At 46.8% G+C, this 20,087-nt stretch overlaps 1 protein-coding gene across 3 annotated transcripts in view; it reads left to right on the top strand.

Annotated features, from left to right (window-relative positions):
• SLC39A11 (solute carrier family 39 member 11) overlaps window positions 1-20,087 on the top strand; it is a 541,921-nt gene that overhangs the window by 227,562 nt on the left and 294,272 nt on the right. For 2 of the 3 annotated variants that reach the window (XM_074388916.1, XM_003931783.2), the window contains exon 5: window positions 7,776-7,920. In XM_074388916.1, the coding sequence (XP_074245017.1) occupies window positions 7,776-7,920 (145 nt within the window). The remainder of the gene's footprint in view (window positions 1-7,775; window positions 7,921-20,087) is intronic. The other variant, XM_003931782.2, reaches the window with a different exon arrangement.

The following is a 20,087-nucleotide window of genomic DNA, read 5'->3' as shown; positions in this document are numbered from 1 at the left end:
GAGGAGGACAGATCACTTGAGGTCAGGAGTGTGAGACCAGCCTGGACAATGTGGTAAAACTTTATCTCTACTAAAAAACAAAAATTAGCTAGGCATGGTGTTGCGTGCTTGTAGTCCCAGCTACCCGAGAGGCTGAGGCAGGAGAATTGCTTGAACCTGTGAGAGAGAGGTTGCAGTGAGCCTAGATTGCACCACTGCACTCCAGCCTGGGTGATAGAACAAGACTGTCTCAAAACACACACACACACACACACTCACACACACACACACACACAGTGAGAGAAAGAGAGAGAAAGAGAGAGAGAGAGAGAGAGAGAGAGAGAAAGAACTGAATAGTTAAAGCATATTCAGGATGCCAGGGGAACAGGGGAGGATGGAAGGGAATGCATTTGATCCATACTAGGTTGAGTACATCCAGGAAGGCTTCCTGGAGGAGGGAGTTCAGGCTTCCTCAGCCAAGATTTTAAAAACCTCAAGTATAGAATAACTCAAGCTTTAAAACCTGCCTTGCTGTCCACTGAGTGGATGTAGCATTATTGCTATAAGAGGAACGAACTGAAGCTGAGTTAGAGGTACAATTCTAATGCTTTGGACAAGGCAAGAATTGTGTTAAAGAACCAGGAAGGGGCCAGACGTGGTGGCTCAAGCTTGTAATCCCAGCACTTTGGGAGCCCGAGGTGTATGAATCACAAGGTCAGGAGTTCGAGACCAGCCTGACCAACATGGTGAAACCCCGTGTCTATTAAAAATACAAAAATTATCTGGATATGGTGATGTGTACCCTGCAAGCCCAGCTGTTTAGGAGGCTGAGGGAGAATTGCTCTAACCTGGGAGGCGGAGGTTGGAGTGAGCTGAGATCGTGCCACCGCACTCCAGCCTGGGCCACTGAACGAGACTCCGTCTCAAAAAAACCAAACCAAACCAAACAAAACAAAACCCAGAAGGGACCTAGTACTTAAGCTGTCATCCTGCTCGCCTTTAGGGATTCTGACTATGACCCATGATCCATGAATGTATAGGTTAACCATGGCAAAGAAGACAGCGGTGACCTGCCTGATACCTGAGTAGGACTGCCCCCCCTGCCTCAATCTCTGGGCTACTCTGTGTCCCTGTTTGCTTCGTAGCTGGCCGCTTGTCACCCAGAGCCAGCCTGGCCCTAAGCAGCAGCCAGCTGCCGGGATCCCTGGGAGAGAAGGTCATCTGTTATGTAAGCGTCATCCATATTCTGACTGTTGATCAGGGGCGACATTTAATTTTTTTTCCATTATGTGGAATAATTTAAAAGATTGTGTTACGAGTGTCATTATTATGGCAACTTCTCAGTAATAAAAACATCATCAATTATTGAACATCGCCTAGTGTGTCTGGGGTTAAGTGAGGATGGCAGGAGGTAGAAGCTGGAGCGGAGGGAGGAGGCAGTGCCTATGCTGGGCTCCAGGCAGGCCACCCGCCAGCTCCTTCCCTGGCAGCTGCACGTTGTGAGTCCCTGGGGTGGCGCCTCTTGAGCTCCCTGTGCCCTTCTCCACTGGCATGTAACACTTGGCTTCTATGTAGCTGTGGCTGGCAGGGGGCACCAATTAATAATCCCTTTACCTTGCCCTTGGCTCTTCCTCAGGGAGTTCTGATTTGTTGACAAGCTTCAATTAAAGAGACTGCCCCGGTCAGATCACTTGAGGTCGGGAGTTTGAGACCAGCCTGGCCAACTTGATGAAACCCTGTCTCTCCTAAAATTAGCTGGGCATGGTGGTGGGTGCCTGTAATCCCAGCTACTTGGGAGGCTCAGACAGGAGAATCACTTTAATTAGGGAGGCAGAGGTTGCGGTGAGCATAGACCACCACATCACTGCACTCCAGCCCAGGCAACAGAATGAAACTCTGTCTCTCAAAAATACAAATAGCAAATAAAGAACAAAAAATATAAAAAAGTGAAGAAACTGCCCTCCATGGGGCCAGCGAAGTGCAGGGTTATTAAAGCCCTGGTTGAATGAAATCTCAGACAAAAATTAGCAGAGCTCGCCCGTCCTGAATCCACGTGATAGAAGGTGTGTACGGGTTTGGCGGAGGTCAGGTCAGCCTCCCAGTCGCGGGCAAGCATCCCAGGTTGCTCTGCTTTGGCGTCCTTGGACACAGTTGTGAGTAGCAATGACTCACCCCAGTGAGGAAGAGCCAGAGAGGAGGTGACAGGCCTTAAGACGTATGGAAGATTGCTGCTGGGACGTGGAGCAGGTGCACCCAGCTGCTGCAGGGCCTTCACTGCTGTGACACCCAACGTGCTCTGCGGGGGGGGCCCTGAGTTCGCCCATGTAGACTTCATATGCAGATAGCTGTGTCCCTTCGGTGATGCTCTGGCCTGTTTCTCGGGTGATTTGTTTCTTTTGGGGGTCTCTGGAGACATCCGCCACCAGCAGTTGCCTCCCTCCTGCCTGGGACAGCAGGACACGCCGCACAGCCCCAGGATTTTCTTTCTCGAAGGAGATGCATGCCTTGTTTTGTGAAGCCTTTTTGGTTTAATGAAAGGCATATTGCCGGGCCTTCCTGCCTCCTGTCCCCTTCTCCTCCTTCACATTATTTTATCATCTTTCTTTCCTTTTCTCTCTACTTTCTTTTTTTTTTTTCCTGGAAAGTGCGGTCCTTCTTCTCCGGCTCCTGCCTCTCTGCATGCCCTTTCCAAATTGGATGGAAGTTACTCTGTTTATTCTGGGCCAGGGATTGGCCCCACACCAAGAAGCAGAATCATTATGATGATAATTCCATCATAAGAGGACAGGGGTCCCAAGTTCCATGGCTCTGGGTAGGTGGCACCTCCTGCCTCCGTTGGCTCACGCCCTGCTTTCTGTACCGAGCTGGATTTGGAGTGGGTGGGGATACAGGAAGAAGGACAGGGAGAGGGGATCAGGAGAGGAACAATGGAGAAGAGGGGGTGACCTGGCTGCTGGAGAAAGGCCCTTGGACCTGACACCTTGACATTTGGGAGCTGCAGGGTGACACAGCACACTTGAACTCTTCAAAGCCCCGGAGGCCTACCTGAAGCACTGTGTTGTGGAGACGGGGAGGAGTGACTCATTGACCCTCCGCTGGGCAGCAAAGCAGACTGTCAGGGCCACTGTGGCACATCAAGAACAGCTTGCATTTGTCACGTGTTTGCCCTAGAAGGGATCACACTCGCGGTTTGCCGACCTTCCGAGGCTGCAAGGATTGAGTGAGGTAATGTGCATCGAGAAGCATTGCAGAGATGAAAGCCACACCAAACAAAACCAACCAGAAATGTACAGAACAGTGTCAAGTAAAGAACGGGGTGATGAAGAGAAGGGATTCCTCCCTGAGGGCCTTGGTTCCAACGCCATGGGCCAAGGCCATATTTATTTCAGGCGTCCTGGTAAAGAACTCCAGTGCCCCGCCCCTGCAGTCCCCAGGTCCTGTGAGCTGATGTGGCTCCACGACGGGGGGACTGTGTCAGCCCAGCAGGTTCAGAGCCACTTTGGCACAGCAGGGGCTGCTGACTTTTCCCCACCGCCAGGGACACTGTGATAACGCTCCCAAAGCAGGACTGGCATCTCCCTCTGGCCTGTTTTCTTGAAATTCAGAGGGATGTATTATTCCTCTTCCCTAGCAATCACTGAGAGTAGGGGGAATGTTGAGAATGCCAGAAAGGTGTCTAAAAAGAGCCCTGGGGGGACCAGTGCCTGGGATCAGAGGCGGGTGGAGGTCTTGTCAGGTGTGGAGATAGCGAAGGTGCTGTCCTTGGTGCCACTCCAGAGAGACTTTCTGCAGCTCCCATGTTGCACAGCTGACCTTGGTTGTTCTGAAGGCTGAATGTTGGATGGAACACGTGCGGGAAGGAGGGGACACAGGTGGGAGGGGGTACAGGTGGAGATACCGGATCTCTGTCCAGCTTTTAAAAGGGCAGCTTCTACGTGAAGTTAGGGTGGGATGTTCTTAGTCCCCCTCTCCCTGCACCTAAAACACTGAAACAACTAAATTCAACCCACAGAATATAGATTGTTAGAAAGGTGAAAAGAGACGGAAGGGACGACGGAGTTGTTTGAGCAAAGACCTGAAAATAAGGGAAGCAGCAGCACCATCTTCCTAGAAAGACCTCTCTTGGCATCTTTTCTAAAGGAACACCCCGTCTTTACAGTTAATAATGGACTAGTGCATGTAAAATGCTGGGAACAAACTAGAACCCAGCCTGTATTATATGGGCTCGGTTCTGGGTTGGGCCAGGCCCAATGTTTTAGGATGGCTGTGAGTTACAGATAAGACTTACTTTTTTTTTTTTTTTTGGCATTATCACTACCTGGCACTCTTATTTTTTAGTTGATTATGGTGGGTTTATGATCATCTGTCTCTCGAAGGAGAATGTAGGATTCATGAGGACAGGAGACTTGGCTTTTCTGAATTGCCAGTACCCGGAGCCGCTCTCACCTAATAGAAATGTAGAGGGTACATGAGGTGGGCAGGAAGTCTTCCTAGAGAAAGTAGCAGCATTCTCTTTACACTAAAAGTAGGGTATGTGAGTTCCCAGCATTATCAATAATTCAGGAAGCTGTGGGGTCCTGATCATCCTGATTCTTTCCAAAGCAGGTATCTCAAGCTCAGCACTATTGACATTTGCCGGCTCGTTTTTTTTTTTTTGGTGACAGGATCACACTCCCTGTCACCCAGGCTGGAGTGCAGTGGTGTGATTTTGGCTCATTGCAGCTTCAACTTCCTGGGCTTAAGTGATCCTCCCGCCGCAGCCTCCCAAGTAGCTGGGACTACAGGCATGTGCCACCACACCTGACTGATTTGTTTTTCTTCAGTTTTTAGAGATGGGACTTCACTATGTTGCCCAGGCTGGTCTTGAACTCTTGGACTCAAGCAATCCTCCTGCCTTGGCCTCTGGAAGTGCTGGGATTACAGACATGATCCGCTGTGCTTGGTCCTGCCTCGTTCTCTGTTGCCGGGGGCTGTTGTAATCATTGTTGGGTGTTTCATAACATCTGTGGCCTCTGCCCACCAGGGATACCAGCAGCAACCTCAGCTCCCCACTTATGACATTCCAAAATGCCCAGTGCTAAATGTCCTGTGCAAGGGGAGGGGGGCAAAATCACATAATTGAAAACAAATATTCTAAATGAAAACCAGGGTTTCTGCAAGCTGCACCTTACCAGATGGGCTTCAGTCAAATTCACAGTTACAGCTGTATTAATGCCACGGCATTTCTGCTGTAATGAAATGGTTCTCCTTCTATTTCTTCCCCCAGTTACGCATCAATGACATTATAAAAAGAAAGAAGACAAAGGAAGGAAAATCAGCTGACATACTTTCATAGTGAAAACGTATCTTTTATTGCTGCAGTGATTCCTCGGATGTCAGCAGGAGGTTTAGAATTTGAAATAATTAAAGCATATAAACAAAGAGCTGTGACTCCATGGCCCAGTGGCGTATCACAGACACCAGGTGTCAGCTGGGTTACTGAGGGTAGTTTCTGCAGAGGCAGAGCCCGGCCTTCGCAGAGCCGCTCTGTTCCTGGGATTCTGTCCATCTGCAGGTCTACCTTGACGGTGATACTGCAAGGCAGCTGCCTCTATGTGACAGAAGAGGTGGATACCCGAAGGGACCTGCAAACTGGTACAAGGGTCGCTCAAACGGGCAGGAGGCTGCTTTTGGTTTTGTTTAAACAAAGTTAAATGGGGCATTGGCACCCTTATTAAAGGACATTAATAGAGGACATTGAAGATAAATGATGACTGTAGCGATGTCTGGACAAATGAGAACATACGAGAGGAAGAGCTTATGTGTTCGTTTTTAACATTTGGTTGGACGTAGATAATGAAATAAAAGATCTGAATCATTAGGTTCTCTCTCTTAACTCTGATCATCATGACAGTGAAGAAACAAGAAGGTGTGTGTGTGTGTGTGTGTGTGTCTGTGTGTGTGTGTCTGTGTTTGTGTGTCACAGCAGCCTGGTATCCCTTTTGTGAGATTCATTCGTGAAAGGAACTTATCCAAGAAAATTGTTTTAGTATTTTTTTAAATACATGGATGCATCACTATGATTAGATTACAAGCCTTCTCCTCTCCCGTATTAGAGACACATATTTTAAATGAAAACTTAGGTTTGTTTGGACCTATTTTTGCTTGCTGCTGTGGCCTGAAAACGTTTGCGTCCCCTCCTAATTCATGTGTTGAAATCCTAACCTCCATGGTGGTTCTATTAAGAGGTGAGACCTTTGGATTATGAGGTGATCATTGGATTATGAGGGTAGAACTCTCATGAGTGGGATTAATGCCGTAATAAAAGGCGTGTGAAAGGGACCCATTGCTCCTTCCATAGTTAGCCTGTGCCGTCGTGAACCAAGAAGCAGGCTTTCACCAGTCACTGACTCTGCTGGTGCCTTGATCTTGGAATTTCCTGCTTCCAGAAACTGAGATACATTTCTGTTGTTTAAAAGCTGGCCAGGTGTGGTGGCTCACACCAATAATCCCCACATTTTTGGGAGGCTGAGGCGGGTGGATCAGTTGAGGTCAGGAGTTCGAGACCCGCTTGGCCAACATGGTGAAACCCCATCTTCACTGAAAACACAAAAATTAGCTGGGCGATGTGGTGGGTGCCTGTAATCTCAGCTACTTGGGAGGCTGAGGCAGGAGAATTGCTTGGACCCCGGGGTGGGTGGAGGTTACTGTGAGCCGAGATCGCACCACTGCACTCCAGCCTGGGTGACAGAGTGGAACTCCATCTTAAAAAAACAAACAAACAAAAAAAAACCTGCCCAGTTTGTGATATTTTGTTTTATGGCAGCCTGAACAGAGAGAGACACCTAGTTTTCAAGAAATATCTTACAATTTTTTGCCTATCGAGATGATTCTGCCTCCCTTCCCTTAGCTTTGAGGTATTTGGATGAAGGTGGAGGTGCTTGTGTAGTTGGTTGAGTCTCTCTCAGCCTCGTCGTTCCTGTTGAGATCCTGTGCATTCGTAAGTGGTCAGCAGCGTTGATGCCTTTGGAAGAGACGCTTACCGCGCCATTATGGATTCATTTATTTACTCCTAAGCAGAACACAAGCTTCAGAAGAACTGGGACTTTGCCTTGTTCACTAAACATCCACAAAGTTGGCGGTTAATAAATACTTGTCAAATAAATGTGAGGATTAAATGCACGATGTTTGCCTGGTTAATGCGAAACAGTCAAACTGATCCATGCTTAGCTAGTTAGGAGAAGGTGGAAGAGCGACATTGTTTTAAGGTCATCTGGAGTTAACTCTAAATATGTGTGCATTCTCTGCAACTTTCACTGCTTCCTTCCTTGGAGATGCTTTTGTTTGGATCTCCTCTTTGGCTCTCATAAGACACATGAAGATGCTGAATTCCTACATAAGTTGACCTTGGCTCCTGTACCGAGACTGCCATTCATGTGAACCTGCCATATGGAGTTGTTTTGATAGATCAGGAACCAACTTCATTGCTCATTTGCCTGGCAGCAATGAGGCTTGCAGTGGGGTTTTGGTGTTTGGGCCCCAGTCTTTCCTGTATATATTTTCCCCATTTTTAGGATCAGCACTGACTTTTTAGATTGTGTGGTTGTTTTCTTTTTTGTGATGTAACCCATACCTAGAAAGTTTAGCATCTTCCTGGAGACCCAGCTTGGCCTGGCATCTGGGTTGGCCTGGGGACTGGCTCAGCTGTGGCGGTCTTGGTAGAGATTGGCAAGTCGCCTTGGCACCCGTGAGCCAGAAGCATCTGGGGAATTAACATAGTCGTGGTGCTACAGTGATGTCACCGCTTCTTGTTTCAGGGTGCGGCAGAAGACCCCCAGACGGCCCTGGCACTGAACCTCGGCTCTACGTTGGTGAAGAAGAAGTCTGATCCTGAGGGTCCCGCGCTGCTCTTCACTGAGAGTGAACTTTCCATCCGGATAGGTAGAGCTGGGCTTCTTTCAGGCAAGCTCTTTGCTGCAGACACTGAGCTGAGTTAGGCAAGATGGACGTGGGGGCTGCTGGTAGGATGAATAATGAGAGAAATGCCAGGCACTCTATCCTGTCCCTCCAATCACTCACCCTCCTTTTGCAAGGAGCTAAACTGGCATCTGGCCAGCACCTTCACTTCTCATTTGTTGGTCAAACCACATGCTTGGTCTACAGGAGGTAACGGTACTTTTTCGTCATCTTTTTAACTGCGGAATGCTAATGATAATTAGCGTTAGTTATCACTAATTAATGATGGTTAATAATTAACAGGGTGGACAGAGGGTCACTCTGATGGTGATAGGGCTGCTTTGGGTTAGAGAGTATCAGCATTTGTCCCTCAGTGTCTCCCTCTCTGATGAACCCTGAATACTCCTTTTCATTTGTATTGTTGTAATTTACATCTTTTTTATTTACCTGGGTAGACTGTGGATTTTTTTTTTCTTTGAGCTAGAGTCTTGCTCTGTCGCCCAGGCTGGAGTGCCGTGGTGCAATCTTGGCTCACTGCAACCTCACCTCTCGGGTTCAAGGGATTCTCCTGCCTCAGCCTGCCGAGTAGCTGGGACTACAGGTATGCACCACCACGCCTGGCTAATTTTTTGTATTTTTAGTAGAGACGGGGTTTCGCCATGTTGGCCATGGTGGTCTTGAACTCCTGACCTCAGGTGATCCATCCACCTCAGCCTCCCAAAGTGCTGGGATTATAGGCATGAGCCATCGTGCCTACCCAACTGTGAATGTTACTCCCACTAATTGAGTTTGGAGCCAGACAAGCTAAAGACACTGACAGCAAAGTCATGGCTTTTCTCTGAGTTAGAGGGAACACGTCCCTCAAGAGGAATCTGATAGCAATTACTGAAGGTTGGTGGGGAGAGACCAGAGTCGGCTGTTGCCCTGTGAGAAGCTGTTGAAGATGGAATGGAATACATTGTTTTCCAACCTCGGGTCGGACGCCTCTCCTTCATGGCCCTTATTGTTTACTAAGGGCTCTTGGCTAGTTTAGGGGCCGGTGAGCATGAGGAGGGTTGGATGCATTTTTTCCCCTTTGGATTTATATAAGAAGTTTCCCATCAATCCTGCAAGCCCCTGGGGACAAAACCCATGCCACCATGCTGTGAGGAATGGGCGCCTCCTCACTTATGCGGAGATCTCTCCTGAGAGATCTAAGGAAAAACAAATTGGTGACTGGTCGCTGTATTCTCAGGAGTGATTTCAGAACAGTCCTTTCCTATTTCTATGCTGGCGTTTTAATTGGATCTTTTTGCCGTCTCTAGGCCAAGATGATCTCTAGCCCTTAGGGAGAGCAAATGTACAAAAGTTACAGCTATGTTGCAGCCAGGGCTCTGGTCTCTGTGTTCAGATTATGTCCTGCATGAATTATTCATGGGGAACTCAAATGTCTTCTCCATTTGGGTTAATCCGCACCACTTCCCACACCTCCCGTTTAAGCATGGAAGCTTCACATTCATCCAATGTGAGCTTAAATCATAGAATTTTAGAACGACAAATCTTCCTCCTGCCCCAATCACACTTGTCACTTAACACTCATCAGAACAACTTAGGTATGATCTTCTCTTTTTACTGGAACAGAGGTCAAGGACTGTCTGCTGACACTCAGTTTTATTCAAGTAAAACTCGTCGTTTTTCATGCTGAGTCCTGTGACTCAGGCCTTTTCTATTTTCACTAGCATAACCATGCTGGGCTCCTGGGTGCCCCCTTTAAGACTTTACAGTCCTGATTCTGAGCCTTCTCTAGGATAAAAAAGTTGGTCAGACATTTTCTATCCTGTTTTTTTTTTTTTAATCTTCAGGGCCATGGGGCTGGTGGGGTCGGGGGGAGGTGGTATGGTAAATTCAGTGCTTATCAATCCAAAGAGGTACAAATTGGCAAACTCTTTATTGGACATGTTCCAATGGAGCTACAGCCAGGACAAGGTCAGGGGAGTTGGCTCTATGCAGGACAGCCTCTGGAGACTGCTGGGTCTCCTTGGCCAACCCAGAGTTAAGTGGAGGGGGAGTGGGGTGTGTGGGAGGGAGATGTAATCCTGTCCCCCAGCTCAAGAACACTGGGCACAGCCTGTTACCAGGTTACCAAGCAACCCTTACCGTTGCTAGCTGTTGAGCTACAAAGGCAAACGCAGCCCTTGGGGGAGGCACGGAGATGGTCTCCCAGCCGTCTCTTGAAAGGTCGCTGCTTTTCTCACCTGAGCACACCTGTGGGTGTCAGGCCGCCGAGGACCCCAAAACTGATAATGGCTATTTGATGACTGGCTCCATGCAGGTGGAGCCTGAATGTGCATTATTTGTACCATCTGGATTTGCCCTTCAGCTTGCTGTAAATGGAGCAAGGAGATTGGTTTAATGAGTATTTAGTGAATAACATTAGCCTTTAAAAAATAATATTGGTGCTGCTGTTGTAATGTCCCATAATTGCTTCGGCCAGAGGAAGAGCCAGAAAGGCCACGCGATGGGAGAGGAGTTCAGCTGCTCTGAGGAGCAGCCGAGCGACGGCAGCCTGAGCAGGGAAAAGCATTTATGAGATACCCTCCTGTCTCTGTCTTAGTGTGTAGTGTCTTATGACCTCAACTATTCTCAAGGCTGGGGATATTTTGGGACTTAGGCCAAAAGAAGTTCCTTTAAGTCTATCAGTCTCTCTTTCATTCTCTCATCTGTCCATCCATTATCTCCAGTTAGCTTTCTTTTAACTAAAAATATAATGACGTGGATTGGAAGTAAGTTTTCTTCTACTTTCAAATCCCTCGTGATCCAATCCCCATCTCAGATACATCATTTCTAGTTTCTTTTGCATCCTTTCAGAAATCTCATGTTTCTATAATCACATCTGACCCATTGTTCTGTCCCGGGTGTTTTTGCACTTAACAATACCCTTGGGTATTGTTTCCTGGGGCGCTCTTAGATTCATGCCATGCTTGTTATTGGCCATGATGCTACCTAATTAGCCCCCTCTGGATGCCCATGAGATTAATTCTGATGGTTTGCTATTACAAAGAATGTGGCTCAGAGCTTTTTAGTATCTACACCTCTGTGGACAGTTATATTGTTGGGTAAATTCTAGAAATCAGGCCAGGAGTTCTTTACATCTGGGCTCCATGCATGGGTGCCAGAGGGCTCAGGAGCCTCTTGACATTTTATGCAACATTTGTGTCTGTTTGAAAGGCGAGGGACTATAAGTTATATTTCATCATACCCCGGACGGCTCCATAGCCCCGGTGTTCTTCAAGATCTTCGGTTTTTCTCTCTCACTTGCCCCACTCAGCTGTCAAGTTGAGCTTTTTCCTTTTCTTCGTAGCATCCTCTATAGGCTAAAGAAGAGGTAGTTAAAAGTGAATCAGTGGATTCTTTTACAAATGGTTAATTGCCCCATTTAAGTATGCAGTATGTTCTCGGGGAGGAAGTTGAAATGTTACCAAGCATCAATGGGCTTGCAGCCCGACACACACAGAGGCCAATACCATGGCACCGGCTTTTGAGAGAAGAAATGCTTTACTGGGAGTAGAGTCAGCTGGCAGGGAGACAGGAGGGAATGCTAAAATCTGTCTGCCCGAGCTAGGGGTTGGGTTGGATTTTATAAGCATAAGGTAATGAGGTGTGATCCAACTGGATCTTGCAATGAGTTGGTGTTAGGAGGTATTTTCTGATTGGATCCTGCCATGGGGTGATGCCAGAGTTCAATCTGATTGGATCCTAGATCCGGCCATGTGGTGCCTGCTTCTTAATTCAGTCCCTCTCCTCTGTCCTAGCACTTAGCTTCCCCCAGTGGTTGCACACTTGGTTCTTCTGGGCATGCTCAGGTTACATGACCTGAGGGTCCATGGCAACTGAAAGACAACTCACAGCTTTGTTACATAAAAGTTGAACCAGATTGGTCTGTTGCAGTTATAGATACTCTTTACTCATGAACTTTGTCATCACTATTATTATTGGTGAATTTCACTGATCTATTAGCATAGTGGGTAGAAAATTGCCTATCATTTTGTGTATCTATGGAAAGAACAGGAGAGGGCATTATTTTCTGGTAGAGCAAGAGGTGGATTTACTTTAGGAGATTATTCAGTTGTGAGGCACCATCTGTGCGTTTTCTGTAAATCTTTCCAAAGTGTTGAGGAGTGGGGGAAGTGAATGGGTACCTAAGTCACGGAAGCAAAAGCCGCGTGACACTCAGGTTAGAAACAGATTTTTCTCTTAATGTCCTATTCTTACAGGGAAATTCACTTGGCAATAAGAGTGCTACCTGTACACAGCCTTGCAGATCTGATGCAATTATCGAAGCCGTGTTTTGCAAACTGAAACTGATGCCAAGCTGATGTCAAGTGGGTAACAGATTATAGAACTGCCGTCACTGGCCATTAGCTGAGTGTATTTGCTTTCTCCTCTAAAATCTTGAACTCCTCCTTGGTTCTGCTTCTGGTTTGCTGCGTGGTACGGTTCCTGTGGAAATGGTCTTGCAGGAGATTATTTTCTTTTCTAACTCAAGCTTCTCAAGCATCCAACCCCAGATTGGCACTCCCAGAGCTTGTCCCGTCGGGGACGGTGATGGAATCTGGGAGTTCTTTGCTCCCTTCTTCCACCTTAAGGTACTCTCGCTTCTCCAGGTAGCACAGTGCCATCTTTTGGTCTTGTATTTGGAATCATCCCTTTCTCCCATTTGCGCTATTAAATATCTTTCCTTAAGGGCTTCTGGGAAAAGATTTGATTGACTGAAGAACAGGGGAAGTATTGACCATTGACTTCATGTTTTACTGCTGCTTATGTGTTTGTCTGTTGACTGCAAACAGCTTCTCTCATTCAACAATGAACCCAATAGATGGGTTTTCGCACTGGCCTTTTCAGGATTGCATTTTTAGACATATGTGTGGGGCTTAGGGAGGGCAGCCTGGCTACGTGGGATGCAATCTCTTCTCTGAAGCAACTGGTTCTCACTATAAGCTCAGCCACGTACATTCCACTCCCAACTTTCCTTGGCCCTAAAACTACTTGGAATAGCATAAGCCTAGAGAAGCAAAGAGGACTTATTTAAACAGCTTCAAGGTTCCCATGCCAGTGAAAGGTTCCTGTGACCTTTCTTCTTCTGTATCTTCTAACTTGCCATGTCTTCTTGAAGGACATATTCCTTTTGTCACTGATATTTCCAGTCAAATTTAGTGATCTTAAATTTGATCAAGAGTCAGATATAGCTCCTAGGAGAAATTCTAGGTTTCTGAATTCTAACTAGGTTTCTAAAATAATGTGTTTAGGGCAGTCTCTGAGATGTTATTAACTTTGAGTTTTTTATTGGTAAGATCTCTAAAAATGAAAGAATATTTTCATAGTCGTTCATGTACATATAATTTCTTGGCATTAGGTTTTTTTTTTTTTTTTTTTTTTTTTTTTTTTTTTTTCTTTTTCTTTTTCTGTACCTGCTTGGTTAGGGGAGACTTTAAAATCTTGTCCTGGCCCAATTGAGAGGAGTTACCTAGGAATTGAAAAATGGGCAGGCCCTGGCTGCTTCCTCCTTTCTGGGCTGGGACCTATAACCTGGGTTTCTTCATTTAAAGTGTGAGAATGCGCCTATAATCCCAGCACTTTGGGAGGCTGAGGCGGGTGGATCACCTGAGGTCAGGAGTTCGAGACCAGCCTGGCCAACATGGTGAAACCTCATCTCTACTTAAAAAAAAAATTAGCTGGGCTTAGTGGTGCATGCCTGTAATTCCAGCTACATGGGAGGTTGAAGCAGGAGACTCACTTGAACCCAGGAGGCAGAGGCTCCAGTGAGCCGAGATTGTGCCACTGCACTCCAGCCTAGGCAACAGAGTGAGACTCTGTCTCAAAAAATAAAAATACAAAAGTGTGAGAATGAAGCAAACCCTCAGTTAAAATGTGTCACACAAAAATATTTTGCAGCAGGACAAAGGGCTCAATAATAATAATTGCCAGGAGCTTTTTCACATCTGGATGTTAAATAAAATAACCAATCCAGAAGTGCCTTCTTGGATGGGGCTCTGTGCAGGTAACATGACACTGTTCGTGTCCTAGCTCCGGAGCATTATCAGGGTCGTCACACTGTATAGACTCTTGCTTCTGAAGAGTGTTCTATTTGCCCTAATATGGAGCACTCGAACAGCACTTTCTCTGCTTCTGCCTTTAAAAAAAAACTCAACAGTCCTGATTTTCTAAGCCAGGCCATTATTTCAGAGCAAATTTTCACACGGCATGGGGCTAGAGGCAATTCGGCACTTATATGTGTTTGCTGGGGCTGCTGGAGTAAAATACCACAAACCGGGTGGCTTAAACTACAGAAAATTAATTTTTTTCACAGTTCTGGAGGCTGGAAATCCAAGACTTAATAGTTGGCAAGATTGTTCGGTTTCTTCAGAGGCCTTTCTCCTTGGCTAGTAGATGGCGGTCCTCTCCCTGTGGTTTCACGTGTTCTGTCTTTTTATCAAGATAGGGTCTTGCTGTGTCGCCCCAGCTGGAGTGCAGTGGTGCGATCATGGCTCACGACAGCCTCCACCTCGTGTGCTCAAGCTGTCCTCTCACCTCATTCCCCTGAGTAGCTGGAACTACAGGAGCGTGCCACTACGCCTGGCTACTTTTGGTATTTTTTGTAGAGATGGAGTGTTGCCATATTGCCCAGGCTGGTCTTGAACTCCTGGGCTCACGCTATCCAACCCACCTCAGCCTCCCAAAGCATGGTCTTTTCTCTGTGCTGGTCGGTGTCCCGATCTCCTTTCCTTATAAGGACACCAGTCATATTGGATTAGGGCCCACTCTAATGAGCTCATTTCAACCTCATTAACCCTTTAACGATCCTATCTCCCTTACAGTTACATTCTTAGGTGCTGAGCATTAGGACTTCAATATATAAATTTGAAGCAAGGGACGTGATTCACGCCATAGCTGCACTGAACGATTTTTTGAGAAGTTGTCTCAAAAAGATTGTAGTCAGTTTCGGGGAATTCCGGGTGGCAGGAGAAGAGAGTTCTCTTTGCTTCCATCTTTTAGATTCTCTCCCTGCAGGGCTTCCTCCTTCTGTTAGTCTCATCCCTGCATGGGCTGGGATTGCAGAGTGTGTAGGATAAAAAGAGAGTCGAATGAAGTTGAAAAGTTACTCAAAGAGAGCTACAAGAAAGAAAGTCAGGAATGGGCGCGGTGGCTCATGCCTGTAATCCCAACAGTTTGGGAGGCCGAGGTGGGTGGATCACCTTAGGTCAAGAGTTTGAGACTACTAGCCTGGGCAACATGGTGAAAGCCGATTTCTGCTAAAAATAGAAAAATTAGCTGGGCGTGTTGGCACATGCCTATAACCCCAGCTGCATGGGAGGCTGAGGCAAGAAAATCCTTGAACCCAAGAGGTGGAGGTTGCAGTGACCCAAGACTGTACCATTGCACTCCAGCCTAGGTAATAAGAGTGAAACTCCGTCTCCCCCCCAAAAAAAATGAATAAAAAAGAAAGTCAGATGGCTCTAAGTCTGATGTTTTAAGACTGCTGGCAGGTGTACATCTATGCTATCATGAAGTTAAAGGGATGACCACTTCCACTGTCACCTGAAACGATTGGCCACGTAACTTCTGGGGAAATCAATTGCAATACACATCTGAATGTGTAGAAGTTCTCTCCTGACCATGTAAGTTTCCTGTTGCTGTCACAACAAAGTACAGATTGAGCGTCCCAAATCCAAAAATCCAAGATCTGAAATGCTCCCAAATCCAAAACCTTTTGAGTGCCAACATGATACTCAAAGGAAATGCTTATTGGAATATTTCAGAATTCAGATTTTCAGATTTGGGAAGCTTATGTGGTCAATAATGCTGGTAAAATAATGCAAATATTCCAAAATCTGAAAAATCTGAAACACCGTGGTCCCTTCAGAGGAGGGATGCTGAGACGTGGGTCCCACCACCGCAGAAGTCTGACCTGCAGACCCTAACTCAACGATGAATGAATGAATGCACTCTCTCACACCAATACGGTGATAGAGCGGGCTAGGGAATGGCTGCTGGCTGCTTTCAGAGGGCGAAATGCAATCAATCGACCCAGACCCTCTGTCCACACTTTCATTCATAACAGAGGTTCTGAGATAACACACTTGTAGATCATTAACATGGTTAAGAGAATGGTTTTAAGACTGATAAAGACTTTAGGTTCTGGGACCCAGAGTAAATGCTATTAACAGGTGATTCCCCTTTGATCTTCCCTGGAGAGGCCACCCAGCACAGAGTCTAAATGAGTACATAGTCAGAGTGCAGACAAATGGGTGTGGGCTAAGGCCTTGGATCATCTCTCTCTCTCCCTAATAGGCTGGCTGGCTGCCTTCCGTCTGTCCCAGTAAAACCTTTTGGCCTTCCAAAAGGCTGGAGACTAGTCTATAACTTTCCCTAATGTATCTTTAATATTTTCTGTAATATTTTGCCAACAACCCTGTGTGAGAATTTAGTAGGATGGTTATCTTGTACTATACAAAGAGTGGCATGAAACAGCAGAAATGTATTCCCTTCCAGTTCTGCAGGCCAGAAGTGTGAAATCAGGGTATCACCAGGGCCACACTCTCTCTGAAAATTCTACGGAAATTCTCTAACTGCTTTTGGCTCCCAGCATTTCCTGGCTCGTAGCTGTATCACTTCAATCTCTGCCCCCATTGTCACATGGCCTTCTTCCGTGTGTGTGTGTGCGTGTGTGTGTGTGTACAAAACTCCCTATCCTTTGTCTCAGAAAGACACCAGTCATTGGATTTAGGGCTCACTTGATCCTGTTTGATTGCTTCTTAACTAACTACATCTGCAAAGACCCAATTTCTAGGTAAGGTCATCTTCTGAGATTCTAGCTGGACGTGGGTTTTGGCGGAGGACAATATTCAGTGCCGCATATTGACCAACCCCATACTCTGATCACTCCATGACCAGACTTCAGGAGTTTGGTTCGTCTGAAGGCCCGTGTTTGTCTTGTACAAAGGAGGAAGATGGATAAAATGAGAGAAAGCAAGAGGACATGAGTCCTGGCGGTAATAAAAGCCCACTTAATTCGTCTGGAGCCTTAGAGCGGCTGCCGGGGTGCTTTGTTTGAAATATTCATTAAGTGTCTACTGAGGAGTTGGGGATACAGTCTCCTTATGCAAAATTTAACATTTGCTTGGGTAGCAGGTTCTATCATATTTATAAGCGTTCTGACACATTCATTTCAGCTCGTAATTCTATTAAACTGGAAAATGTGTTTTTAATGTGCTTTAGGGAAACAGAACAGACGAGTAGCTTGGGTAGCACCAGCCTTCATTAGGATATTCCTGCAGGCTTTTATTAGTCAAAGATTTAGGAGTATGTGCCTGAAGCCACCCAGCCTGGGCGCTTTTCACGTTATTTTGCTTTTTTTGGCAGAAGCTTCTTCTGGGGACACAACAGGGTGGCACATTGGTTTTGAGCAGCTGGGATCTTCAGGAGTCCTTTCCATTTATTCATCCTATGTCAGCCTCTTGCCTGTTGCTAAAAGTGCCTAATAAGGAACAGAAGGCTGAATTTTAGCCTGTGAAGCTGGGAGGAAATTGACAGCAGTTACTGGAATAGGCAGCTTCTGAGAAGGAAAGGGTGAGGCAGGAAAACGTGGAACTGGGCTTTGGACCTGTGTGGAGCACACAGCAACCCTAACCTTTGGGATGTGTCCCACGCAACAGTTCCCTGAAGAAAGGAATTCGTGACATGCTTCACTCGACCTGCATTTGCTTTTTTTTTTTTTTTTTTTTTTTTTTGAGACGGAGTTTCACTCTTGTTACCCAGGCTGGAGTGCAATGGCATGATCTCGGCTCACCGCAACCTCCGCCTCCTGGGTTCAGGCAAGTCTCCTGCCTCAGCCTCCTGAGTAGCTGGGATTACAGGCACGTGCTACCATGCCCAGCTAATTTTTTGTATTTTTAGTAGAGACGGGGTTTCACCATGTTGACCAGGATGGTCTCGATCTCTCGACCTCGTGATCCACCCGCCTCGGCCTCCCAAAGTGCTGGGATTACAGGCTTGAGCCACCGCGCCCGGCCTGCGTTTGCTTTTTCCTGTTCAACCCTCCGTCTGCCTCCTCTTTGGAGGTAGCATTCTGTTCTGCTTTCTTCCCTCTGGTGTATTTTCCCTCCTGAGTCCAGAGAAAGAAAATGGCTCTGCATATCTGAAAACTAAATCAGTTGTCTCCAGGAAATATGATTTTGAGGGTCGTAACATTTTAGAGTTGGATGTTCAGGGATTTGTCAGCAACCCCCAAGTTAGGTCTGAAACAGAACTCTCTCTGACTCCCGACTTCTTGATTCCACAAATTCACTATGAGCTTGCTGGGAGGCGGAGGTATTCCTGGAGGATGGCAGGAGGGGGAAGAGCGTGAGGTGGTCTCTGACAGCTCTTAGGTACAGTGAGCCAGACGTCTCTGCTCCCTTCCCCAGGAGAGCAGGCTCACCTAGCAGATTCTCCTCACTGAGCCTCAGCAGGCCTCGGTGAGGTTTGCTTGAGTCAATCTTAGCGAATTGGTTGTGCCCTTTCCAGTAGGGAAACCCCTGTTGTACACATAAAACCAGGAGACTCATGCCTTCAAGGAGATTCAGATCTCCTGGGGAAACAAATATGTATGGTTCAGCGTGAAAGCTACGCTGAACAATTACATAGGTGGGTCCCACCGCTGCGCTGGACTTAACTCCACTTAAGTGGGCCAGCTCTCCTAACTCCTCTCTATCCCAAATCATGCCTTTACTGCCTTACAACCCTTCTGGGACACCAGCTGGCCAGTAAGATTTTTTTTTTTTTTTTTTTTTTGAGATGGAGTCTCGCTCTGTCACCCAGGCTAGAGTGCAGTGGCGCGATCTCGGCTCACTACAACCTCCACCCTCTGGGTTCAAGCGATTGTCCTGCCTCAGCCTCCCGAATAGCTGGAATTACAGGCATGTGTCACTATGCCTGCTTAATTTCTGTATTTTTTTAAGTAGAGATGGGGTTTCATCATGTTGGCCAAACTGATCTCAAACTCCTGACCTCAGGAGGTCCACCTGCCTCGGCCTCCCAAAGTGCTGGGATTGTAGCTGTGAGCCACTGTGCCTGGCTGCCAGTGAGATTTTATTCAAGGGTTGGGGTAAATAACAGCAAATAACAGAAGAATATCAGCTGGCCATGGCAAGGGCAGGCCTCAGAACACACCGGTGCTTACTAACCTCTTGGGACCCTCTACAGCAAGGGGGGTGGGTAGGAACCGGACTATGCAGCGGGAGGTGAGTGGTGAGCAAATGAATGTTAGTGTCTGAGCTCTGAGTCCTGTTGGATCAGCAGCAGCATTAAATTCCCATGGGAGCACGAACTGTATTGTGGACTGTGCATGTGGGGGATCCGGGTTGCACCCTCCTTATGAGAATCTAATGCCTGATGATCTGAGGTGGAACAGTTTCATCCCGAAATCACCCCCTACTACCTACCCCCCACCTCCTATCTGTTGAAAAACTGTCTTCTACCAAACCAGTCCGTGGTGCCAAAAAGGTTTGGGACTGCTGTTCTCCAGGGAGATTCCCTGTCTGTCTCCAGGGCTGGGTTTTTACTTAATTCCATGTCTTTACAGGTAGAATTTGAGGTTTCTTTTTTTTTTTTTTTTTTTTTTTTTTTCCCAGGTCTTCAGACCTGCCTCCCCAGGGAGAGGCCATCTCCACCACCATGGACAAAGAAAGTGAGGCCCAGGCCAAGACTTGCCTTCCCAATTTCCATTGCCTTTCCTAGGATCTCCTATTTATTCCCAGGGTAATTGCCAGGGGGATTTTTTTTTTTTTTTACTTTTTTTTTCAGGCGAGATACTGCCATAACCTGTAGCTGCACCCTGTGGTCTCACCAAAACAAGAATGCCAGTATTCACCAGTTTATGAGTAATATCCATACACCACATTTAGAGTATCTCGGAAAATGTGCAACTCGGTCTCAAAAGCCCTAAGAAATACAAATTGTGTGAGTCCAAGCTTCACGACCACTTCTTTTCTGTTTGTTTTGGAGACAGCATCGTACTCTGTCACCCAGACTGGAATGCAGTGGTGTAATCTCGGCTCACCACAACCTCCGCCTCCTGGGTTCAAATGGTTTTTGTGCCTCAGTCTCCCACGTAGCTGGGATTACAGGCAAGCGCCACCACACCTGGCTGATTTTTT

This window comes from Saimiri boliviensis, chromosome 17 (assembly GCF_048565385.1).
Source record: "Saimiri boliviensis isolate mSaiBol1 chromosome 17, mSaiBol1.pri, whole genome shotgun sequence".
In the NCBI taxonomy this organism is placed as follows: Eukaryota; Metazoa; Chordata; class Mammalia; order Primates; family Cebidae; genus Saimiri; species Saimiri boliviensis.
The sequence above is the reverse complement of the archived record's forward strand: the minus strand, read 5'-3'. Positions and strand labels throughout refer to the sequence as shown.